At 40.0% G+C, this 26,600-nt stretch overlaps 1 protein-coding gene across 1 annotated transcript in view; it reads right to left on the reverse strand.

The window, feature by feature from the left end:
• Positions 1-2,074: 2,074 nt before the first annotated feature.
• The window catches only part of SFMBT1 (Scm like with four mbt domains 1), a 32,848-nt gene continuing 8,322 nt past the window's right edge, over positions 2,075-26,600 (reverse strand). The window contains exons 3-20 of the mRNA XM_009945917.2: positions 23,375-23,615; positions 22,853-22,941; positions 21,854-22,100; positions 20,282-20,379; positions 19,114-19,215; positions 17,986-18,136; positions 16,649-16,731; positions 14,653-14,779; positions 13,836-13,949; positions 12,386-12,428; positions 11,018-11,082; positions 9,405-9,544; positions 7,113-7,222; positions 5,214-5,389; positions 4,271-4,449; positions 3,838-4,083; positions 3,188-3,316; positions 2,075-2,215 (exon numbers count right to left, since the gene is read on the reverse strand). Coding sequence (XP_009944219.1) covers positions 2,075-2,215; positions 3,188-3,316; positions 3,838-4,083; positions 4,271-4,449; positions 5,214-5,389; positions 7,113-7,222; positions 9,405-9,544; positions 11,018-11,082; positions 12,386-12,428; positions 13,836-13,949; positions 14,653-14,779; positions 16,649-16,731; positions 17,986-18,136; positions 19,114-19,215; positions 20,282-20,379; positions 21,854-22,100; positions 22,853-22,941; positions 23,375-23,615 — 2,481 coding nt within the window. The remainder of the gene's footprint in view (positions 2,216-3,187; positions 3,317-3,837; positions 4,084-4,270; positions 4,450-5,213; positions 5,390-7,112; positions 7,223-9,404; positions 9,545-11,017; positions 11,083-12,385; positions 12,429-13,835; positions 13,950-14,652; positions 14,780-16,648; positions 16,732-17,985; positions 18,137-19,113; positions 19,216-20,281; positions 20,380-21,853; positions 22,101-22,852; positions 22,942-23,374; positions 23,616-26,600) is intronic.

Genomic DNA, 26,600 nt, shown 5'->3' on the forward strand with positions numbered 1-26,600 from the left:
AATCATATTTTCAGACTCTGCTTACAACTTGGGAGAAAAAAGTGTCTTAGCTACACACTGCCCTCCCTCCCTCAAGAACACTCAGCTAGTAAACTGTCTGTCCAACAGTGACATTTTGATTCTGGAATGGAAAAACAAACCAAAACTGATTTTAGGACTCCTGTAAATAGTTCTGCCTTTACTAGGCAGTTATTCTAAGGGGCAAAAGAAATAAACCCCAGTTATTTAGCTTTGCTTACTCAAAAGAGTTTTCATTGGAGATACCTCCCCCCTGCCCCCCCCCCCCAACACCTTTGTGGCAGATATAGACACGGACTGTGCATACTCAGCTCTTAGTTCACAGACTACCTCCTCGCTGAATCCTATAGCTCACAGTATCAGAATAACAGATTGCATTAGCCCTAAGAGATGCTTGAATCAATCCAACTGACCAGAGTAACCAGTGTTCATCAGAAAACAGTGAGTTTAGCAAATTCCTAAAAAAATTCCTGCAGTGAGCACCTTCCTACCTTGAACGCCTTAGTATGCCAGAGGCTTTCTGAAAAAATGTGTTTAAATAGAGGACAAAGGACCAGGGCTGCAGACATAAAGCTCCTGCCTGTGCTCCTCCAAACACTCTGAAAACAGGCAGAGTCAATGAATACAAGCCATCATAATGCTTATTTGATGCAGATCTTGAGCCTGATCCAAGTTTCCCCACATCTTTAATGGCAAGTAATGTAAGCCCGCTTACTTTAAGTGTAAAGCAAAGGTCTCCAGCACGTGGCTGATTGGGTTTTATTACCCTGGAAAATTAAAATCAGCAGTTCATCCTATAGTGGGTCTACTGATTGAACTAGATGTCCCCCCAGTCCTTTCCCTCTTCTCTAAAAAAGAGCACACAAACCCCTTCCCAATGCCCCACATTTTCATCAAGTCTGATCCTGAGCAACTGTAAATAGTTAAAAATACAAAGTCATGCTCATAAGATCTTTCCACTATGCAAACACTGGCACAGCCAAGTTGCAGTCCTCTACTGATTGCAGTTTCCTTAGCATATTCTCTAAAAAGATATTCAGGTAGCAAAGCAAAAGTCTGCTGACAGGCTCTGTGCACATGGCCCAGCTGTGGGTATATGAAAAAGGAAGTAACTTCACACAATTAAAAAAAAAAAAATTATCTGACAACCAAAACATAGAAAATGCAGAGGCATTTTCTCTTTCCTTCCTTTTTTCCTACAGCCCGTCTGTAAGAGAAGTGCAAAATAATTAAGTTTTATGACATTTGAGAAAAAGGTAACATCCAGATGAAGCCTACACAGGTTTCAGCTAAAGCTTTGGAATGCTGATATTGGTTTGTACTCCTGACATGCCTACAGAAGAGAGACTGCTGTGCAGCTACAGACGATCTGTCCAGAAGTAGTTCCCTCCCTTTTTAGTTCATCACTTCTACTATTCAGGCTACAGAGGTAGTAGAAACAAAACAAAAACCCAACAACAATGAAACAAAAACCCCCCAAAGGAACCACACTCTTGCTATACTGTACATTCAGAACCCTGTGGCCACATTGTTGTCCTAACAATGAACAAATTCATTAAAAAACCTCAACATTAACACACGAATGTGCAAAGAGCACATTCCAAAGCCAGTGCTGTGGTAAAGCAAGTGTTCATCCACAGGGAGGGAAGGGGATTCTGGGAATCATCAGGAATAGAGAAAGGTTATTTCAGGCAGCCTACATGCTAACGTAAACAGGATTCGTTTCTCCTTTTAAAGTTCCGTGGCCAACAGAACTATTGAAATGTCATTTCCCACCAGAGGAGACTTTTCTGTAATCATTAAAAAATATATTTAAAAAAGAGAACCATAGAGCAAGAGACTATTGTATTCCCAAGCTGGCAGAGTAGCCCCTGTGTTTGCATTGGCATTTTGCTCCAGATGTCATCTTCCTCTTGTCAAAGTGAAAAACTGAGGCTGACAGATGCTTTTAGGTCACCAGGGCCTCGGTTTAAATTCATTTGGCTTTCCATGCTAGAGAAAAAGGAGCATGTTTTTGTAGTTGTGCTTCAAAGGTCCACTTCAACTTGGCTGCTCCTTAGTTAGCGAACTGCTGGTAAAAGGCAAGTTTGACCCTCTCAATGTGATGGCAAAGTTTAATAGCTGGCCCAAGCTTCAAGTCCATACACTCCTGAACGGTCGGCAGGGTCAGAAGCAGCAGCGCCTGGCCATCGATTTCCTGTCAGAAGACAAAAACTCCATAGTGACTTTGCATTTTTATTCTCCTTGCTCCTTCGGCTTTGACTTGCTGTAATTTCAGATTCATGACCGGTTGTGAATTAGATATTTCTTTCAGGCTACTCCAGGCAGCTTAAAAAATAAATAAATAAATAAATAAAAATATCTCTTTCTCACAACAAATTAACTCCTTTCTTAAAATGTCAGCTCAAATTCACTGGCTAAGGGACAGAATTTCAGAAGATGCTATTGTAAAAAAATCAACCCAGCAATAGAAACCAAGGAAATTTCGTGCAGAAAGTAATTTTATCTAACCTCTGCATCTTTCTATAGAAACAGAGATTCTACAAGGAAAAGTACATCTTATAGAATCATAGAATCATTAGGTTGGAAAAGACCTCTAAAATCATCAAGTCCAACCATCTTCTGGAATACCTACCACAAACCGTACTCATCTTTCGTTCTAGTACTAGTTTTGATAATGAAGTTTTTATGGGTTTTTTACGGCAAATTTTAACCAAGTTGCAAGTACAATGTTAACTTATGTTTGTACTCTAGTTGGCATACTTTAATGCAGAAACTTTCACTTGTTGTGCAGCTGTACAACACTGTGATACCTGCAGTTAAGTCTGCAAAACAGAAAATATTTATCACTTGGAAAAGTCAATACAGGTAGCAAATCTCTATCTCCTAGAAAACAGGCTCCTGCCTTCATGGTGCTTGGTTGTAGGCATTCTCTATACTTCTGGGATTCAGATGCCCCACAGACCAAAACGTTTTCCACCAAGTACTAAGAAAGCTGAAAAATTCTGGTCATTCCCTTAACTCTCCTCTCTCAAACTGCAGAAGGTGGCACATGCATTTGTTTCCTCAAAACCCTATTATAAAATTTAAACTAGCTTCTTTTTGTGATTCATTAGAGGATAAGAAGTAAAGCAACAGATTCAACATTTTAACAGACAGAAAATGATACCTGATCAAGGAAAATTCTCGCCAGTGGTGCGCAGTCAGTGGATTTGAGGAATCGTACAACATCAGCCACACTCCATTCCAGAGGGTTACTCTCCAGCTGCAGCTTTTCAGCAACTTCTATCTTTATGTCCTAGACAAGCCATCCAGCACAAAAAGAATTCCCAAAATACTACATATGCAATGGACGAACACTCCCCTCTACTTCCCCACGCTCCAACATTCAGCTGCCAAATAAAGCTCTAATGAGAGCTCAAATTGTAGAGGTTTCTTGTTTGGCAGAGATGTGCAGAATAGCATTGCACGGAGGGTGGAGGCTATAACATCATTAGAGCCAGTAAGCAGGGATCTAAACCCAGGATTTGGTTGAAACCACATCACTGCTCTGGTTGAACCAAGAGAAGTGCTACCTGCTGGGAAATGGAAAGCTCACCATTCTGTCTACAGCTTTTTGTTTAGTCTTTATTACAGTCCTGTAACATGACTGTAATAAAAATAATGGGTTTTAATTATTCTGTAAGATCTTCACAATGCTCTTTAAGGGGTAACAAAGTATTTTACGAGAACACATTATGATGATGGTTAGAAATCCCAATATATTCGTGCCTACCCAACAGTGAGCAAGCTAGAACAGAAGTCTACATTCAAAGTTACCTTTGGCGAAGGAGGTTTATTTTCATCATCAGAAAAGGAAAAGGTCCTGAGCTTCCTCTTCCGCTTGTCTCGGTCCTGAGCCAGGGAATGAGACAGTTCACTCTGTGTAGGAGAGGATGACAGTGATTTCTTATCTGATACCTCTGATTCCTCAAGCAGTTCGTCTTGGTGCTCTGAGGTACTATCCTCAGTCAGAGATTCTTCATCTACCTCGTCCTGGTCATCGTCCTCTTCTGCCCCACTGCCCTGAAGTGGTAGGAAAAAAAAGTTATAAAATAAAAAAAAAAAAAATGAAGTTTAGGACAAAAGCTATAATTGCCACCCATTTGTCAGCTCTAATCCGAGGATACAAGGAACTAATCGCTTGTTGTTTCAAATGAAGCTGGTCAAAGATAGCATACCGTATCTATTGCAGTTGTTGGCAGTCTCATACCTGGGGAGATCCAGCTGGAGTGTTATCCACTGAAGTAGAAGAACGTTTTTTCTTATGAACAAAAAAATGTTTTCGCCTCTTCCGTCTCTTATTTGGTTTCTTCATGGCTACTTCCAAGTTACTGTGGCCACCTGGAGGCCTACCTATCCGCTTGTTTTTCCGCTTTCCATAATAGTGTGCTACCAGGACAGAAGAAAGGAGCACCATGTTGAAATGAACCTTCAATGTCACTAGTTACGTTTGTCCATCATCAAAACTGGAAAATTTCCCAGTAGAAATCCCAATTCTGCAAAACCTCAAAAATAACTGTGTCTATATTGTCCTCTTCAATTTGGTTTAAGAAAGAAGAGTTACTAAGCAATTTTACTTGCCCTATAAAGATTGACTTCCTCTATCTCTAAGAAGCTCTGAATGATCAGATTTTATACAAAAATCATCAGCCACAGACTTGGTCCAATTTAATGGTGCTTTTTGTGATGTTCTGTAGTTTTTAAACATGGTCTCAATGCACTGTTTGTTCTCACAGTGTCAAAGGCTTAAAGTTAGTTTAAAACCCCCTAAAAACCTAAAAAGCCTGAAAGCTAAGAAAAGAGCTTGAAGTTGTTTTATTTTGTTCCACAACAAATTGGTATAAGTCATTACAATGCCACTTAAATTACAATGCTTGAGTCAGTTCTTGTCCGAAAAGTTGTCTTAAGAAGTTAAAGCTTTAAGCACACAACAAAAAGTTAAGAGATGGAACCATGGCTTAATATAGAATTACTTTTTTTCTCCCCTACACAATGGCACATGGATATTTTGTAGGCCTGTGTATATACTGCTTGAGCTGCTCCTTCTGTAAGCAAAGCAATGTATTTTGGATTCCTGCTGGAGCCAAAGCCAGAATAAACGAAAATACAACATCCCAAGCCCCACCTTGGTTTGAGATCAGCAACCTACTCACTGTATTTAGTCTTTGTCAGGACAGAGCAGTTCTCTGAACACTTATCCAGCACCATCTGAGGGCCAAAGAGGTTTGGACAACATTCCAACTTGATGCATGTTTTTCTACAGAAATCTGCCACCCGATCTGCTGTCCTCACAACTTCCACAGTCGCACGGTAGCTCTTCCCTTTGTACCTAGCATTGAAAATGTGGTCATAATTCTGGAGCCCTCTAATGACCAGGATAAAAGTACTTCACTGAGAGACTTACAAGAATATTGCTTTGAGATCAAACTGAGGGAAAATCTGAGCAATGAGGAACTTTATGGACTGACAATTCCAGGAAACAGGTAGTCCTGTCTCTTACGACAGATCCCCAAGTAAAGAAAAAAAGCCAGCACCAGATTGTTGCCTGCAGCACCAAACACAGCAACATTGCCCTACCAGCGACTATGAAATACGATTTGAGAGGACTATCTCAGAGTTTAGATGTTTTGTTTTCTTTGCTCATAGATGGTTTGTTCTTTGCTTTTATGGGACTGCAGAAGTGTCCACTGTGATGTGGACAGCTGGTCCCTAAAACCAAGACAGAGTGGATCAATTCAGCTAATAAAGGTAACAGCAGACATCTTCTTGTGAGCCACTCTATGCACATACTTTGGCAATCAAATGAATGATTGTCACGTTTCCAGTCAGCTTTCATCTCACTGCTGAACAATTAGTCAGGACAGTCACTTGCCATGACTCCACATATTGTTCCTGTTTGATTTAAATTAAGAAAAGGTTTCTTTTTGTTCATCGGCCTTGCCATGACACTGACAGAGCCACACTGTGAAATATCTGCCAGAGTCATCTATCATTTCTGCTTTGTTCTCCCAGGACAGCTATTGGCACATGCTGATATCTATTAGGGATGTCTCAGGCCTGCAAGCACCTAGTCAATGCACTGAAAGAAACAGCGCTATGTCATCATAGTCCAGATATCACTGGTGTCACTGCTGTGATATAAGAAAGGACACAGCAACTTCAGTGAAACCAAACAATTTTTTTTCTCTATTCTTCAGCTACATCTTCTATTTACATTAACCTTTCATATGATCTTCCTATTGCGCAAATCCAGAGCAACCCTTCAATAGATGGAAAGGTGCCTTTTTACATATGAAACTGATCCAACAGAAGAATTACTGACATGTTCAAAACTAGGTAGGAAAGCGTGCTATGGCATATTGGGAAAAGCTAATCTGTAGTATGCACATATAGTGACCTAATTACAAGACCATCACTAGACTATAAAAGAATATCTGGATTTATCAAATATATGCAAATATGATCACTGCTGTTTTCCTAGCCACAAAATAAACTGGCAAAGAAGCTCTAACTCAAAAAGCTCAGCAGGAAGATCACGGAGTGCTTTAGGGCAGGCTGTTGTAGAAAGGCTGTTGCATGCCAGGTCACTTCAGAGCACAGCTATAACATAATTTCAGAGGAATATTCTTCCACTGAGAAATTTGTGTGGAAATGCCATGGAAGTCTGAGAAGACTCATTTCTAAGCTGTATGTGCTTCTGCTTTAAAATACTGACAATTATCTCCAGGTGAATTAAATTATCTTAAACCTCACCTGCAGGTGTGCCAGTGTATGTGCTGTGTTTTATCAGTACCACACCATTCTTACTTGACCTCTACCTGCTTACACACCAGTAGCAGAGCACACCTGGCATACTAAGGAGCATTAAAATCAGATACACTTCACTAGACATTCATAAAGAAATTTATAAGGATTTGGAAGTTTAACGGCTGTCAACATCTTGATATGGTATATGCATTTTTTCCTTCTGTGAAATGTGAGGAGTTAAAGCATAGACTGCAGAGAACTTTGCTACTAGGATCAACTAAGCAAGGAATAAGACAAGAATTTACTTGGCTTTTAGGGTCTCTCCATGCCCATGCCATGCAGCCTCTTCATCCAACTGCAGTTCTCGCAGGACACGGCTAGGTTTGTAAGCTGCATTGATCAATAAAGTAAGAACCTACAGTGAGGGAGGGAAGAGGAGAAAATACATTTAAATTATTTGTACAATAAATCTGTTTTAAAGTGCCAGGGTAGAATAGGAAATTACTTCTATTCATCCAAATTATCTAGCATCAAAGCACTCATTCACAGCAGGATTACAGACACCTCCTGATACTGCCAAAATGAAAACTGAGAGCAGTCAACACTTTGGGCCTGGCCAAACCTTCACAATTTGTCTGCAGAGTCACGAGTGTACCTAGCAATTTCCAAATCGTTGCCCTTGAATTACACATCACTAAATTAAACCCTGGGGCTCAATACTACAAAACTTGCATAACCTTGGGTAAATCTAAGTGATTATCTTTGAGATTGTTTGACATGTGAAGATGTGCCAAAAAAATGCTGCAGGATTTTGCTGCCTGCCAACCTGCTACTTGCTACAAAATCATACTGCAGAATCTTAAGCTCTTCTCTGTTTTGCTTTCATGAACTATGATAAGGCCTGTATTATAACAAAATGAGAATTTCTCTGGTGCTGTAAAGTAACCCAAAGTCATGAACAACCTGAAGTTAGTGGGGGATGGCACAAAATGTGCATTCAGATTGTATTTCTTATTTTCAGTATGTGCTTATTCCAAATCATTCCCAAACTAGGTGCATCAGAACCTTGACAGAATAAACTTGCAGCTTCAATCCTACTAATGCAGCAGTTCAGAAGTCTACAGTTCAGAAGTCTACAGTTCAGAAGGAGAGTATTAAATATAATGCAAGTACCAAACTCACTCTCGGATTCACACATCAAGCAAGAGTTGTAACTGAAATGAACACAACTAAGCATACTGGTTGAATGCTTAGCAACACTCAGCATCTGTTTACCAGCAGGATTTGTGCATACTTTATGCTTTCAGGCAGTGAAGCAGGTTAAACCTTCGAGGTTAAATGAAGCTGCCACAGAATTTCACACCTGCTCTTTTGGAGTGCTTACATCTGAGTACTGAAACTTGCAGAAAGGATGGGGCACTTTTCTGTATGCAAAAATGGATTTTTTTCAATAATCAGCTTGACTCTTGTCCACTGGACTCTTGTTCTACATCATGTCTGCCAGAAAATCTTTCTTAAGGTCTCTCCCAGTTGTGATAGGGAAGGTAAAACTTCCAGCGAAGTTGAGCCAATTCCTGCATTTAATGTGATTGTTTCATGAGAGCTCAAGTGTGCACATATAGTTATGTCTTGGGAAACTTTCAGCCTCTCAGGTCAGATAACAACCACCCTGTGACCTTTCTGGAGATTTCAGAAAAATAATTACTGCATTAAAGTATGCATAAATTTGCTGTGAAACACATTTCTGAAGAAGAGGCTCTTTGGCATTAAAGGCAAGTGTAGGGTCCTGCACCTAGGAAGGAATAACCCCACACACCAGTACAAGTTAGGGATTGACCTCCTGGAAACCAGCTCTGCGGAAACGGACCTGGGAGTCCTGGTGGACAGCAAGTTAACCGTGAGCCAGCAATGTGCCCTTGTGGCCAGCAAGGCCAATGTCATCCTGCAGTGTGGGGCCAGCAGGATAGTTCTCCTCCCACTCTACTCTGCCCTAGTGAGGCCACATCTGGAGTATTGTGCCCAGTTCTGGGCTTCCTTGTTCAAGAGAGACAAGGAACTACTGGAGAGAGTCCAGCGGAGGGCTACGACGGTTGATTAGGGGACAGGAGGACCTCTCTTATGAGGAAAGGCTGAGACTTTAAAACTTATAAAACACGGAGAATTCTTTTAATGTTCCAATTACCAAAAATAGTTTGTCATTTCTACTGAGAAAATCTGTATTTCCTCTGTTTTAACATCAACAGTGCAAACCGTAAACGAATTTTGGGATTATCTGAAGCTAAACTCTGTTAATTAAAATTGAAGCATTTATTACAGCTATAAAAAGATACTAACTCCTTTGATTGTAGCAATTTAGAGATGACTCTGTTTTAACCTAAAATAAAGTTTAGCAGTAGAAGGCTGACTGTAATAAATTAGAGGCTTTTACTCTTTCCAGATGTTCATAAAACAGTCCATGATTTATACTTGATTCTATGCAAAAACCCCTCTTTACTCATTATCGGCTTAAATTTATTAATTACCTATCTCTAGTTAGAGAGACATTTTAGTGTTTATGATATACTGCTATATGCAGGTCCACTGTATGACCACCTCACCTCTTTCAGAACAAGAACACAGTTCCCAGGCCCCACAGACTGAGGAAGCTCTGCAATCCTGCCTTTGTTAAGGTAAGGCCCTGAGAAGCACCGGTGGTTGAAGTAGATCTTTGGGCAGCAGTACTTTCCATTAATTACCACTGAGAAATGAGAAAGCAAAGATTTCAATCACAGCAAAGAATGACTTCTTGCAATACGTAGTATTTTGCTTGCTGTAAAAAAGGAGGGGGAAAAGTCTTGAATTACATGAATTTGGGGTAGTTTCAGTGTCACATTTGCAATGACAGCATCAGTTATTGGATGTTGCCAAAGTATTTTTCATACTTCGCATACATGCTTGCAAATTGTCAAACTACAGAAAATAAAGCTGGTCACATATCAAAACAGAAACATTTCTTCCTGGCTAGTCTGATGCTTCATGGTATTACACCAGTGAGAACGAGCAAGATGACAATCCCAACTTCCTGGTAGCAGAAGCACTTCCTACAGAGCAATTATGGATAAATTTTCCAGTCAAGTAACTATCTCTCCACCAAACTCCTTCCACCAGAGAAGCTGGCAAAGTTATTCTCCATTGTTTATCCTAAACCACAATACCACATTACTTTGCATTTTTAGACTCTTCTCCCTCAAAATCAGCAATCACAAGATGCAGCAATGGATGAACTGACCTCTGATGAAGTGACATTAAGTTTTCTAAACCTATTAAACAGTTCAATGCTGCTCAAAATTAAAGCTATGTACAGTATGCATTGCAAGATACTTATGTATAAATACAAAATTGTTTTACCCTAGCAGTGTTGTAGTTTTTCTTGATTAAGCAACACTATTACTTAAAGATCTTAAACTCAGTAGTTGATAACTGGCAGATACATAAATGAAGTAAAATTTACATTATGACTCTACCAAAAGCCAATTAAAATGCTGAGCAAGCACAAATAATTTCTATAAAGCTTGCATTTGGTGCAGCTTCAGATGTGCATTTCACTGCACAGTACACAGCAGAAGAGGCATTTTGTTGCCAAACCAATAGATCTGTATGACTGTTTCACTAGCAGATGTACATATTCATCATATTCATTCTTACAACAGTTTAGAAAATCATTAGATTTCGCCATCTGGCACACAAAGCAGTTTACTCTTTAAACTGCTTTTGTTTATCATGATGATGAAGTTATAACAAAAAAACCAGACAAACCTGCTTCCCCAAGCTAGAATCCAACAACTCAAGAGCACAGACACAGAGTGTCTGTTATGTTTCTCCCAACATTATTAAACATAACAGGTGATGATAAAAAAAAAAAAAAAAATCACCTGCATAGGTCACAGTACACATTTGGCTTCACATACCCTCTGCTGCAGGGGGAAAAGTTCTGGCGTAAAAATCTAATTTCCAGGTTTAGTGCACATAGCAATTACAGGACACAAGTAATTGTATGGTTTTGTTTGTTTTGTTCTTTTTTGAAGTTCAACAAATCATCAAGGGACGAAAATCTTCAAACTGTTTCCTCCTCTTCCCTCTCCTAACAGAAAAGCATTGAGCAGCTGAACAACGAGGCAGTTGAACTGTTACAGAATTTTGTCTTTGTTAGCCTGCCCTCTCTGATCAATACCTGAGTCAGAAGAGTTCAGTTCCTGGTTCTTTAGTCCATCATGAACTGTCCTTGAAGACAAAATTCTGAAATTAAAAGAACGAAGTTGGGGAAAAGGGACAGATGGTAAGGATAGTCACCTCTCAGCCACTAAGACCCACCTTTCCCCTCGCCCCCACCCCGCCCCCCCCAGGTCCAGCCTTATTAATCTGCTGGAGGTCCCTTGTTTCATAGTAATAACATGCAAGGACTATCAAATTCAATTTGGAACATACTACTGTAGTGCTACAGCTAGCAGCAATCCTTCCTTGCTTGAAGTATATGGGCTACCACGCTGATAAACACACCACACAAAGCTATTGACAGTAGTTTACATTTTCTGCCTCCTTTTAACTTCATTTCACATTTCACCGCACAAGGCAGTATACAGTCTTACCTTATGCATTTTGAAAGAGACGGACTTTAAACAAAATACCACCAAAATGACTCAAGTACTCATGTGAGAATCCCAATTACAAAACATGGAAGAACACCCTGCTCAGTACTTTAGGAGCAATGAAAACATTGGCAGGCTTACTGACAGATCTGGTGTTTGTAAAGCTGTAAGAGTCAATAAAACCAACTGTCAGGCATTCTACTGAGCATTTTTTAGCAGGCTCACACAAAGGGGTTTCATATGCGTGACAGTTTATAGACGAATTGTACATATTAGAACTCTCCTTTCTGGCTCATTTGGGCCAAATTTAATCTGGGAAGGAACTATTAGAAGTTCATCTACTAAATGACAGCACTCACACTAAATACAAATTTTCTGGTCAGCTGTGCAAAATTGCAGTTACATGTTAAGCAGCCACATTTTCAAAGCATGCATACATTACAGAAACTGTATTTGAGAGGGGAATACAACTGGAAGGGAATCCAGTAATTTTCCCTATTAGTCACCATTAAAAAAAGGCTGAAGCACAAACTCATAAACACCGTCTTAAGATTAGGCTAGTTTTTCTTAAATGCACTCCAAAACTCACAGATAATGCAATCTTTTAAAAATGAAAGATCAACAACTTTAACCCTAGACCTTTAATGACTTGACCTATTCAATAATTCAGCTGAATTGCACTAGCATTGTTAAAAAACAAATTCCATGCTTTCTATCTCCTACTACAGCAGTGCAAGAGGTCTTTTTCAACATCAACAGGAACTACCAGCATTAAGATAAATGGACTGTGGAATCTCTCAACCCTCAGAACAACACTTCTGTAAAGCTAAATCTCACCTAAGACAACATGATTTACCAATTAGAAAAAGAAAATAACCAACCAATTAGAAAAAGAAAAAAAAAACAACACCAAACCCCAACAAAAAATACAAGCAAAAAATCCTGTTACTTACTGTTTCTCTGGTTGAACTACTGCAATTTTTTTCTGCTTGTTTACTGAAAGGAAGATGAAGAAAATATAAACAGCACAGTATGGAAAGCAAACAAATGAAACACCTAGTACAATGTATATAGTAGACTCATTTCCTCTGTTATATGCCAAAAAGAACCTATGTTCAAAGTCACCGCGATGTTAGATAGCTGACCCATCTGCACTAGAGGCATGCTGATCCATGTAACTTGAAGTAACCCAAAAGGTTTACTTTAACTTTCACTAAAAATTCATTAAATCAGGCATAAATATCCCCAGCCTTCTAGGAAATCTCATCTTTTATGCATCTTTCTTTGCATCATAGCCCCTAAACTGCCTCTAATACCTGCCAAAAAGGAATGATACGCTTTCCCTTTTCAGCACCCAAAGGCGCTGAAACCCAACCAAAGGTTATGTTCAAAGGCCTAGCTCGCCACTTTACTGGCACAGTAACTTGAACACTGTTTAACTTGGAAATGGAATTAAATTAGCTGCTTAGAAACTTATATGTCTTAAGCCAATTGCTATGCATGAAAACGCTGTTGCAACTAAGAAAGTCAACTAGGCGACGGGTCCACTTGCTAATTCTCGCTTTCACAATCAGGTAATAACATCAAACAAGGTAATGCAACACGTGCCTTGTCAGCAATTCCAGGCTTTGGCCCCAGCAAACTTCTGGATTTTTCTTTACAAAAAAAATCTCTAAGTAGGTTCCCCGCGTTTCCTCCTCCATCCTCGGCAGTGCAGACACGTCTCAGGTAAGTTTCTCTTGCTTTGACTTGCAGTAAATGACAGCTCAGGCCAATCTTACAGTTTTATTATCTCAATAAACATTCAGGAAGTTCTTCAGTTTCTCTGACTCCCATTAAACTTTAACAAACAGAGCTCACTAACCAGTTGAGAGAAAACACTGTCTTAGGCTACTTACTAGTGCAGTTAGAACAGGTAGGATTTACTTTTTCACATTATGTCATTAAGGGATCATTGCCACCCGGTCCATTTAGAAAGCCAGTCCCCTTTATTTCAATTCCAAAACGCACACACACTCAACACCGTTTTGTTATGGCATTGATTACACTTGCACAAGTGCAAGTGTAAAATCAGTATCGGGGTCAGACACATGGCAGGAACAGCTGAGATAAAAGCACATGCATAGCATGGGTGTGTGCGCATACACAGAGACAGGATTTCTTTACTGTGACTAATGGATCGTTTCCACACGGGTCTCAAGCCAACACTGCCTGTTCTGGAGTTGTATGGATTCCAACTGGATCTTACAGCCAGAGGAATGGCTGCACAAGGCATAGATTGAGTACATGGTGAATGCTTCCAAATTCATTGACACTAGCAATAATTCTGCAGTAGCCTGCTCTTGAAGGTCTTGCCATCTCTATCAACCCAGCTAACCACTGCAAATAGAACAGAACTGATACCTATTGCTTTGCGAGGAGGTCTGAGCTGATATCCATTCGTCTCACACCAACCCACTGGAAATATATTCATCGATTCCACGCTCACTATACAGTCAGGGATAGGCTTCTTGGGGCCTGTTCAGTTGAGAGAAGCAAAAATTGAAATGACTCATAAAAATAAAAAACCTCACTTGGTTAACGTATGCTATACGTTTGCCAGTGAAGCTCCTTCTACTTACAGTGTCAATTGAACACAGTATCAATTGTTTATTCATCCCCTTTTACTGACCAGATTCTTTCCTGACCTCATTTGCCTCCTCATAAAGGCTGGAGATGGGAATTTGCCATCCACAGTTTAGCAGAGATGCGCAGTGCATAGTAAGTGCATGCTGATGTACTCCAATCAAGAAATGGGATTATAATGGAGAATGGCTGACACAAGCCTATTCTATCTTAATGAAGAACCTCTCTAAAAGTTTTCTTCCTAGGTCTTGTCAAAGCTTGCTCCAAATGCAAGTCACTCGTTTGTAAAAATGTTACAAGGCCCTTGCTTTCTAAAAGACACCGATCAGCACTTTGCACAGTGCACTGGCCTAGCACTGACACACTACAATGCACAAATGCCATTTTTGACTGGCTTAAATAAGCACTGCCATGCAAGGCTAACTGGGAAACAGACCACGTGAATGAGGTTTTGCTGTGTTTTCATTGAGGAAATGGTGATATGCTGTCCATCCTCTGCAAGCAGTGAGTTTACTCCAGATACTCTGCAGGCTTGATGATGGTCCTACAGAAGAACCAATGCAAGTGCCACTCTCTTCTCCTGTGTCAGGCTTACCCTCCAGCTGAAGCCAGAGGTAGGAATCTTTCAACTTGGTGACTGTAGCAATGCAAACTTCTTCAGGATCAACTGGATTCACAGCCTCAAGTTTCATATTCTCTTTAAATCCATGGTCAGAAGTTAACTACAAAAAAGACAGAATACTTCAGTAAAATACTGTCTGTACATCCAGTATATGATATGAATAGCCATGAACAGCAACACATAAAACACTCAGTGTCTGAGTAACATAGAAAGAATCTCACACAGTCAAGAGATTTCAGATAATGAGCACACTGAATACAAGTAAGATATATTCCGAACTACAAAGAATCTACTTTTAGAAAAGGCTTTACAGACAGACCTAGAAAATAACATGTTTGTACTCAAAAACAAGTATGCTGAGACTCGCTGAAAGGATTGAGTGCATTCTAACCAACCAGGAATTCTCTGCTGCTTGCTACCTAAGTGGTAAGTCTGACAGATAGTCTGACCAGGCTCTCTATTCTATCATGTTAGCTTGGAAATCCACTTTACAGATGTAAATAACATTCCTGCCTCATCCAAGTGAGTTCTGGCAGACGATAAAGGAAGCTTTCTTTCCATTTTACATTTTCTGGATAAGTTGGATTTAATTTTATTCACAAATTCAGTCCACATTTATAAAAAAAATCCTAAAACATAAGAATAGGTATTTATCCAGCTCTGAAGCTCCTGAATTAAAGATAAGAAGTAACCAGACAGAGGACTCTTCCTCCCAGAGCCACTCTGCAACATAATTACAGGATCAATACATTATGAATTCTGGAACTAGCCTACAGTGATCAACTCTTCTCAGAAAAGGGATAATAAATTCAACGACCTGTTCTAAGATGCCACAGCTTACAAGACAGAACGAGGGCAACATGAATTCATAGCCAGCAACACCCTCTTCAAAAAATGGTAATTATTCGTTTTAATTTCTTCCCCTAAGCACTGCAATAACCCAAGTAAATGGAATTGGAAGGCAGGTGTTAATAGTACCCTTTTCTGCTTGACAAGGTATTGTGCTTTGGGAGACAGCAATGCTGTCACTGAACCAACAAAAGCCCCGAATCTAGCAAGTACTTCAGGCATTGATTAATGTAAAATGATTATTTGGTACTAATTTAAGATGACTTGGTATTGATTAATACAATGGAATGAATTTTTCCAGCTGAAAGGAAGGAAGATTGAAAGAGCAGACTATGTAAATGAACATAAGGTCTATTAAAAGGCTCTGTTTCCACAATTACAGGAGTGCCAAGGATTGATGCTGTTTTATGACTATTCTATGGACTCTTACAGATCTCAATTTCAGAAAACGATCATTTATTTTTTATCTGCTTTATCACAACTGAAGCATTTGGTCCAACACTTCAGTCCACATACATTTGTACTCTCCTAACTCCCGTTTCCTCAGTTACCACAGGTAAGGTGTTAACGGACTCAAATGTGTCCTGAGCAAAGGTGGTGAAGGGGTGGAAGGAATGCCCTATGAGGAGTAGCTAAGGACCCCGGGTTTGTCTAGTTTGGAGAAAAGGAGGCTGAGGGGCAACCTGTTCTCTACAGCTTCCCGAGGAGGGGAAATGGAGAGGGAGGTGCTGAGTTCTTCTCCCTGGTATCCAGTGATGGGATGCATGAGAATGGTGCAAAGCTGCATCAGGTGAGGTTCAGACTTGACATTAGGAAGCACTTCCTTACTGAGAGGGTGGTCAAACACTGGAACAGGATTCCTAGAGAGGCGGTTGATGCCCCACCCCTGTCAGTGTTTAAAAGGCATTTGGACAATGCTCTTAATAATAACGCTTTAACTCTTGGTGAGCCCTGAAGAGGTCAGGCATTTGGACTAGATGATTGTTGTAGGCCCCTTCCAACTGAACTATTCCATTTGGAAACGTAATTTAAGTCAAAAACATGCAAAAGGTTCTTCTCCCTGGAATCAAGGGTGTCATTCACATAACAGAAGAGAGACTTTTCTGCAAGAGAACCTTACCGAAGGGAAGCAGCTCTGGGGAGCTGCCTCAGCACCACACTGTTTGAGGTAGTCTGCCCAATCGAAGTCCTGCCCAGAATAACCTCGGTGAAGAAAACGCAAAGGGATTAGTTTAACATGGAGTCTATTAGGAGATAGAGCATCTTTCCAAGAAAAAGACAAATTCAATTCTTCTTGGAGGAAATACTTTGCTTCCCTGTGGTCTAATAAAAAGCAAGTAACTGAAAGAAACCGGGTGCAGAAGTGTGCTGCCATGATGGATGAGGCTGACAGTATACTAGCAAGGAGACAACTGCAGCAGTTATTCCAGTATTGCCATGGAAACACTCCCCTACAAGAGATGCCTGTGACAAAGGTTTAAGAAATCAAACAAAATTTTAAACCTAGTCTAAGAATATAGTATTAACACGACAATCTAAAAGCATGAAGTTCAACTACCCCTCAGAGAGGGCCTAACCACAGAAGGACCTATTTATTTTTCTCAGTTTTATCAGTGCCAGTAGGGCTCTTGAGACCTCACATAATTCAGAATGCCCACCTTTTCCAGGGTGACTATGAGAAAAGAAGCTTTGTCAGCTCCAGTCACATACCTAGAAAGCAAGATTTCATCTTTCACATGCAAAATTCTAGGTAATGCTGGGTCAAGCAAAGCCACTTTTCATACCTTACCCAAGGAAAAGCAAGAGAAAAACATCCTACGGTCTTTGCTCCTGTGATGTCACAAGCAGCTGAAACAAAACATTCCAAATGCTTTGGTGGTGAATAAGAGTACTGAGTCTCTGGTTTTACAATACCACTGACATCTCCATTTTGATAAAATGAATAAATATTTCAGTAGCTGAAGATCACTCCCCTATTCCCTTATGTCCTGAAGCAACGCTTCAGCAATCTGCTACCTTGCCTGATAGGTTCTTGGAAAAAAATACTTCATTAACTTCTAAGTGATAAGCTATTCTAAAATATTATAAAATGTTGGATAACAATGTTTCATTCTGATCAGAAGCAAAAATCCAATGCAAAGACTACAGGCTTTTGATATCTTGTTAATTAATGCAGAAATCAACACTGCCTTCAGCCCTAGAACATATACTCCATTCGTTCAAGTGTTCAGGTTTTTATGCACGACCAGCATCCCCAGCCACTGTATCTTCTCAAATCCAGTCATGTACCCAGGAAACTTCAGTTTCATTAACTCAAAGCTCCTGTTTCTTTGCTCTTTGCTAGTGCTACCACATGCAATTCCTTTGCAAAAGTGTTGTCCTAAACATAGCGCTCTGGGGTTTGGCAATCTACTTCCTTCAAAGAGGAGCGACCAGCATGAGCTTGCACAAACATACCTGGTGGGGGACTGAGATGCAAGCCATTCTTCAGACTCCACTGCACAGGAAAAATACCAGCACTGTTGACATGACAAATGTAAGACCGGCTGGTTGTATGGTCTGGTCTCAAGTCATCAATTTCTATCATGAAATATTTTTCATTGTATACCTGTAGTTAGCCAAAAGACAACCATGTGGTCTCATAAGCAGCAGATTCTGATTTACTGCTCCCTCTCCCCCATTTTGATAACTTTATTACACAGCAACATTGCACAATGGAAACTCTTTACCTTAAAATACTGTCAGGGTTAAAAAAAAAAAAAAAAAAAAAAAAAGAGAGACAATCTATGGGATTCACAAACCACCAGACTCCTCTGTATTATCTGGAAACTTAACAAAAATAAATAATAATAATAAAAGGTAACATGAGCACTTCAAAAATAAGGTAATCAAGTGCTATATGAAATTTTCTTATGAAAAATGCAGAGAGATTAGAGTTTGTGGTCTTACTACCATTCTGTAATAACAAACTGCTTATCTCAACAAGGCTAAACTGTGTCCTGGGATGGATTGTCACAAGTAAAACCACTATGCTCCTGAAGTAACTAGGAGCAGGACCAGAAAATACAAAGAAAAGTATATAATTTTGCTTTGCTTGGAACTGGTTGTGCCTTTTAGTAATAAGTGAGCATCTTACTTGAAGAAACCGTATGTCAGAGTTTAAAACAGAGATACCACGAAAATGTAAGATATTCTATTACATTGAGAGACTATCTGTCCTAAAGAAAAGGTGAAAGTTCCTGGAAAATACACAAAAAAAGATTTTACAATACGGCCTGGTTTTATGTTGTACAGCAAGATTTTGGTTTGCTACATCAAAGCAGGCCTCTTCAGAACCTTTCACCTGCTTACTAACACAGGAAGATGGAAGCTCCTCAAAACCTGATTATGTTGGGGAGTTTCCATTTCAACTTTTAAACCCATGTGCAGGCCCTTGTTTGAAAATCAGGCCACCTAAACATCAGAGTGTGTACATACTGCAAGATTTTAAGATAATTAGTTAACAAGAATTTCCTGAGCATTTAAAAACAGAAGTAGCAATAAATTGAATCTTAGCAGGACAAGTTAAAGAATGCTTGAGAGTACCTTGAGCACTGTAGCAGGAGAGATTACAAAAGGAGCCATCGGGTCCACAGCTTCTAACTTCATGCCTTCAGAGAATGAATGCACTCCAATCACAGGTTTATCCTGAAAAATCATGTATCAGTCTGATTACCTGCTCTTCTCCATCAAAAACAGATGTACCTTACATAATTCAAATGAAGAGGGTTACTTCAGTTTTTATTAGTTCATTCTTAGAAATCAACACATCAGATTACCGGCAACCTCTATAATGAAGAGGAAAGGCCAATTACGCCCACTGAGAGTGAGAGTTTTCTATGGGTTTTAGGAAATAAAGCCCCCAAGATTTCCTCCTCTGACATTCTCCACACAGAACCAAGATTTCACAATACAGTGCGGTCTGGTAAATCAATAGAAATGGTTGGGGTTGTTCCCCCTCCCCAACCTTCAGCACTCATCACGAGCCAAACTAAAAGAGAACTATAAAAGTCTCCATTTCAGCCTAACAAAACCCTGCAAAACAGATTTAATTCAGAATTATGTATCTCCTGCTCTGTGTATAATCAAACACATTCAAGAGCAACAGCACTTCCTCTTCTATTCTGCTTATGGGTCCAAACAAAGCCCAGAAAAATGAACCAAGAACTTGAAGGACTAAATTTACATTCTTACATCTCAAAACTTGTCAAGATTTTTGTTATTATTTCATATATATTTAAATTCAGACTCATTAGTAACATTTGCTCACATTCAGGATTTAACAGGACACTTTATATACCACATGTAACTGTATCAGGTTACAGATTAGATGTCACACACGTTAAACTCTTCAATGTACTCACACAATTAGAGACACTGTAGTAACCCTGCACTCCTCTAGGACAGTGATCTATAAACCAGCTGGTGAACAACTGGAGATGCCATTATAAAGGATGAGAACCAGGGATTTTTCCCATTATGCCAACTAATGGCTCACATACTTGTGACAGGTGTGTTGTCTAACTTATCAATAATTGTATAATATTATTATTCTTACTTTTTTAAACTAAAGGGAGAAAGGAAAAAAAAATAAAAAACAAAACAGCGAAACAATTTTGAGTAACAGTGACTGACTTTCCTGAATCATTTCTTAGGAACACAGCATTTTCATGATATCATCAACAGCATTAAACTACACATATTGTGTCTTTACCTTAAAGAGATCTGTAGGAACTGATGAGTCCTCTTCCTCCTCTTTCACCTTCTTCAGGATCTCTTGCCAATCTGCTTCGCTCTTCAAGGACCTAATGGCTTGAGTACAAAGAAAGGAAAACAGTAAATGAAGTCATCTTCCTTCTTTTCCTTCAGAACACATAGCAATAAAGTCAAAAGTTTGATTTGTGCTCCTCCTGCTAAATTCAGATCTGTCCAGAATCTGTGGAAATACCTTCCTCCTTAAAAACTTACTGTTTTGACATTTGAATGTGTTACAAAAAAAGACTGAAGACAAGCAACATTGCATCACCCACACGCTGCCCAGTCCAGTTTTTCTGAGACAACAGATCACATCAACACCAAGGAAAACTTCTGGAGAAATGATCAGAAAACAAATCCCCAGCTGGGTAACGTTAGCTTGTTTACACTTAAGAAAGTGGAAAGTTCAAGAAATGTTCCACAAGTCTGTCCCAGCTCCCTAAGTTACTGTTGTAGCATCTGCAATTGCAGACAACACACCTCTCTGATAGCAGAGGAACTACTTGTACCAGTGCCATCACGCACAAAGGATCCCTGTGAGTATATCAGAGCTCTTATGTAGACATAAAAAGGAAGCAAATCCAGTAGCTAACTAACATAGCTGTGGAATCCACCCACTTGTTTCTGTCAGGTATATGGCACCTCCCTGATCACAGTCCTGCTTTCAGCAGAGATCGGGCAGGCATTAGAAAAGGCAGTATGCTTAGTCATTTCAACAGGAAATGGTTTGGTTTCCTCAGCATGATTTCTTCTTGCATAAGGGGAAAACATAAAAAAACCCCACAACAAAAGCAACTGTTCTAAACAACCTGAACTTCCCCAACTAATAGCACAGAGCATGACAGAGCCTTAGAGGTAACCTGCCTTTGCAGAAAGGCTTTAGGGTAAATGCTCCACATTTTCCCATTTTATCCCAAAGTTTCCCCTCATCAGTAAACATGTTACATCACTGCTCAGCTCATAAACAATCCACTTGGGTTTCAGCCATTTTATGCCCCACCTCTTTGATAACCCACCCTGACATGCACATGCCTAGAAAACACGGTCACCTGTCCCATCCTCTGCCTCTGCTTCCATGCACTCGTTCCGTGAGCACCCATTTTAAAGGACATTTTCATATTCACACAATACCTCTTTAGACAGTGCTCTAATTAGCCCAGTGCATTTGGAGTCACAACCGCAAAAGCTTCTGTTGAGCAGTACTTCAAAACCAGATGACTTTCCACCCCAAGGAATACAAACCTACCAAAAATAACCGTGAAGACAACCCTTCCTCAGTTCCTCCCTTTCCACAAACAGGTGGAAAGTTTTACCAAGCAAAACCATTTAGCAGCTTTTGAATGAGTGGGTGAAAAGTCTTGCAGGACTATTTACTGGTGTTTTCACTTACATTTTATCAGGTACAATATACGTCAGATCACACACTGATTATGTGACTGCCATATGCAAATGGAAGGCAGATTTAGAGCACTAAAGCAGCAGCAGTATTCCCTAGCCTCTGATCATATAAAAGAGATGTGTTTTGAAGTACCTAAAGGTGGTTGCAGGCTATATCCATGCTGAGCTGCCCATCCCACTTGATGAAGAAAAGGGTCCAAATAGAATAGCCATTGGTCAAATTTGTCAGAATCCTCCAGTCCTTCGTATCGCAATTTAAGTCTCCCACCAACATTTTCTACCACGTTGACTATCCAGGCTTCCAGGGAATCCCGGATGTTTTGCAGTTCTAGTCGGGAGCCTGGTGCAATGAAATCCAATGGATTTTTCCCTCTGTGAAGCTACAAAAAGAACAGAAATTATTCTGTACAGCAAAACAAAACAAATCCTGTACTTCCTCTTCTTTATACACATACTTTCTGCATAAATAAGTATGAATATAGAAGTAAAAAAATACAGGTCCCTTACTAACACAACACAAAAGAAATGGCAATGTCTATAATCGCTGGTGTTTGCATCAGAGCTTCTGCACTGCCTTTAGATACAGTCACACATTTCACTTTCTAAAACTGAGTCATCTAGCATACAAAGGTGACTAGACAGAAAACACACAAAGACAAAAATGAAGATGTCAACAGCATTTTCCAAAAACATTGTGTTCTGTGCTTTATAGCCAGACACTGATACGACGTGCAAATACTGTTCTAACTCCAGAGGAAGGGATAAAAAAAAAGTGAAAGGAGTCAACTGAAAAAGGGGACAATATGAACACTGCAGAAATAAAGGATTATTTCCTTACAGCTGTATGAAGGAGAAGCAGAATAGGAGGAAGATTGCAACCTGAGTTTGCAAAAGGTCTTTCTTTTGATAGGATTAATGAACAACCCAAACCTGCAGCGACAGATATGATTCAGGACAACATGCAAAAATTAAATTCAAAACACTAGAGAGTGGAATTGCAAGGTCAGCAGGGTACTACAGTGCTTGCTAAACTTAAAAGAGGAATTGAACTGACAATCTGAATAGGGGTTCCCTTAACTACAAAGGGGAAAATCAAGACAAAACCCAAGATACAGCACATGGCAGCGCTTACCCCCTCCAGCAGGTTAGCAGGAGCACTGCATGCTCCTATCAGCACATGCTGAAGGAATTCCTCCTGGTCAGGTATCTTGTCCTTGATACCTAAGTGAAAAGCGAAGAAGACTGTGATGCTTCCTGGCGGTTAAAGATTATTCAGACAAGACATTACCATACTCTTGCGCTGCCTAATTCACAAAATCTGCCACACACTCATCACCAACACCTTAAAAGAAGAAACAAAACAACAACAAAATCTTTAAAAAAATTGCAAAGTAGAAGAATTTGGTGGGTGGTGATTATAAGACTATGTGAAAATAAGTTCAGTTCTGAAATTAAGCTAACTCCTCTCTAGCGAAAGAGTAATCTCCTACTGTAAGTCATGGGATTTCAGAAAAACACGGCAGACAACCTCAACTTGTCATCACAGGAACACCAGCTGCACCTAACAGCAATTATGAAGACTACCTGCCAGGCTTACAAAGGACAAAAGCATACTTGTATATATACTCCCCACTTCTCCACATAGATCAAATACCTTCAGGCACTTTGAGAATCTTCTTGTTCTGCTCACACCAGCCAATGGGGTGTAAATCAGCTGTCATGATATCACACCAGAAGTCAGCCTTGCGGTCTTCCCCGTAACCATCGTAGCGTAAGAGAAGCAGCTGCCCACAGGTAGTAATGATGGTGGCTACCCAGTAGGTGTTTTGGTCAGACTTGACAGCAACTTCTAGCTTCATACCAGGAGCAAAACCATTCTGCAAACTTGTATCCACCTGAAGAAGAAGATGATCAACACATTTGAGCACCTCCTAGAAACTTTGTGGAACAATAGGGGCAACAGCTTAGGCACGTTCACTAGCAAAAATCCTCAAGCCAAATGCCATCTAGTCTCTTCAGAGAAACAACTTCATCACATTATGTGACCCAAATTGGAATGCACACGGAATCAGCATTAATAAAATCTCCTTTGCATTTCAGAGTATCTTTTCAACCTGAAATCAATACCTGGCAATTAATCTTCCTGCCCTGAACAATACCTCACCCATCACTGAAAAGCTTTCCAACTCACAGCTGTGCTGTCAAGTTAGGCAAAACTAAAGGTCAAACTCAGCAACACAACTTTGACTTTTTATGTTAAACGATGTCTTTCAATCTCTTTGGATGAAGAGTCTTTTTAAAGTACATACACATGCTTTAGACAACAATAGCACTGTCTGTTCTCCCGCGCTCATTTAAGAAGCCACAGATCTCCACAAATTGCACAATAAGGGTTTTTAACGTCTCTATCCAAGCACCTAAAAAACTCTGTATGTAGCATTATTACATAAATTGCATGTAAGTGTCTGTCAGTGAATTCATGCTTTGACAACAATAAAGCACCAAATACTGTGAGTGCCGTGTGTGTGTGCTGTGTGTGCAGGTGAGTAATCTGACTGCACAATACTCCAGATACTGAAATGTGAACTTAAAAAGACAAGGCAAAACATCAAGTTTCTCATACCCCTAACTTCTAGCTCAAACGCTCCTGAAAGAGCAGAAGGACCCTGTTCTGCTCTCACTACAGTATGTTTCTGATCTGTGCTTAATTCCATGGCCTCAGTCTTAATTAGAAATCTAACATGTCAGTCCCCTGTTCTCAGCTGAATGTAACTGGTGTTTTCTTTCTTAAGTGGTCCCAAGTTCCATTTCCTCTTTGAATCAACTGCAAGAAAGGCTTTTAGTATGATGCAGATGCAGTAGATATTTTCTGGGTTATTTATTACCAGTTCTTGCTGACAGTTCAGTAACTGCCATAGCTATTATAGTCTCATCAGCCAGCACATACTGGTTTGCTAAAAATAAAACAAAGAGAACCACACCAGAAAGAAAAGCATATGCCTCTGTTAACTGTTCACATCCTTTAGGTTAATACCTTTCACTTAGAGAAACCCTTCTTAAAAACAAAATCAGCAGGACCCAATACCTGCAGGTGTTAAAGCGGTATTACAGAGGTCATCTCTTCAAAAAGACAGTTGTCTCACTGAAGAGATACTACTAAAGGCTTTGTGTTCCAATTCTTGAGAGAAAAGCCATGAGCTCGACACAAAAGTCTGAGGAATTGGGAAATCTGTGCAGCTCTCTATACCCAAACTTTCAGCAAAGCCTCATGGTGGTGAGAGCTGCATTCAACGAAACCAAGAGCAACAGATGGAGCTTTCCCTGAAGTCAGGTGCGTTTTTCTAACACTCATTTATTTTCCCCGGTGGACACAGCAGAGACCAAGAAGTTAGCACCCTCTCCTGGCAGCTGGGCAAGACAACACCACTAAGTGGTTTAAAGCACAGAACTGTTTCTTCAGGCTGGCTCACTGGGCAGACTGGCTAGCAGGAGATGCTGTGGAAGCTCTGTTTTCTTTGGAGCAGTGGATCTGAGAGGGGCAGCTTCCTGCTGCACATATGGAAAGCCGAGATGGCCACGAGGGGTTAGTGACAGCCCTGCTTCGGCAGCTCGGAGCCCCAGCCCCTCCTTCCCACGGAGCACTAACCCCTCCCCGCTTTGTGCCGTAACAGGACAGACCTGGGGATCCGATTCAGCCCAGGAGAAAATGATAAAGAACGGACAAAAAGTATTAAGAGCATGCAAGAACACACAGCAAATACATGTGTTCAGATGATGTTGAACACTAACTTATTTTTAATGCATGTTTACACACATATACAAGTTGCAGAAAGGAATTAAAAAAAACCACGTTCAATAGTTCTAGAGAAAGGGTATTTAGATTCAGGGGAGGATGACAACCTTGGTATCCAGTGCAACTCCAGCTTTTTTGTTAGCTTTTTCCTCCTAAATTGTAGGCAAAACAGTCCCTTTGACCACAATATTGTTTAATTTTTAAAATGTAAACAAAATAAACATTAGAACACACTTAATTTGAGGAAGTAGCTTACATTTTCCAAGGCATCTTGCTTACACTAAGAGCAAAACTTTCAGAATTAATATAAGCATACAAATATAAAAAAGTCCTCTGTCCCATCAGCAAGTCTAGTCCTTTGATAACACAGGCTGTGTAGTCAAGGATGACTTTTTCTTAACCTGATCATTTACTCTAATTACAATGTGGGTTAGGTACTTCTCACCCACCGGTTATAATGGGAGGCTGGTCATAGTATCACTACTCCAATATTTAAAAAGAACCAAACAAAACCCTTAAGCTTCCATCTAAAATTGATCTATATTAATAAATTTATTTATTTACACATGTTTATTTGCTCGTGCACCAATATTGTTCTCCAGCTCAGTTTTTTTCCACTCTGTTTTTTTCGAGAGTACAAAAGTAGCTTCCTTTTAGCTCTCCTGATGATAGATTATAAAAATATGTCATTCTTCAAGTCAAGCACCACACTGATTCCAGCCGGAGCGATCAGTTGCTACACAGACACATCAGTGCCTGTGTGCTCTCCACTGAAAATCACGTCATAAAATAGACAGACTGTCATATAATCACTTGAGGTTCTCCTCCTCTACTTTTTCGAAACCATCGCCTTCTAATGGACAGCAGAAGTCCTGAGCATGTGACCTTCCACTATTGAATTTCTAGTAACAGCAACATCTAGGTGATGGGATGCTGCTGTAAATATGGTCCTCACGCTGCTTGTCAATTCGGTGTCAGCATTAACTTTCCAAACTTTTGTGCCAAGCCTACTACAGAGAACATCACAATTGGCCTCCAGACAACTTCTAGGAACTCTGCTAGCAAATGCCTGGTGGTTCCCCTTCTG

This window comes from Leptosomus discolor, chromosome 9, assembly GCF_034619465.1.
Source record: "Leptosomus discolor isolate bLepDis1 chromosome 9, bLepDis1.hap2, whole genome shotgun sequence".
Lineage (NCBI taxonomy): Eukaryota > Metazoa > Chordata > Aves > Leptosomiformes > Leptosomidae > Leptosomus > Leptosomus discolor.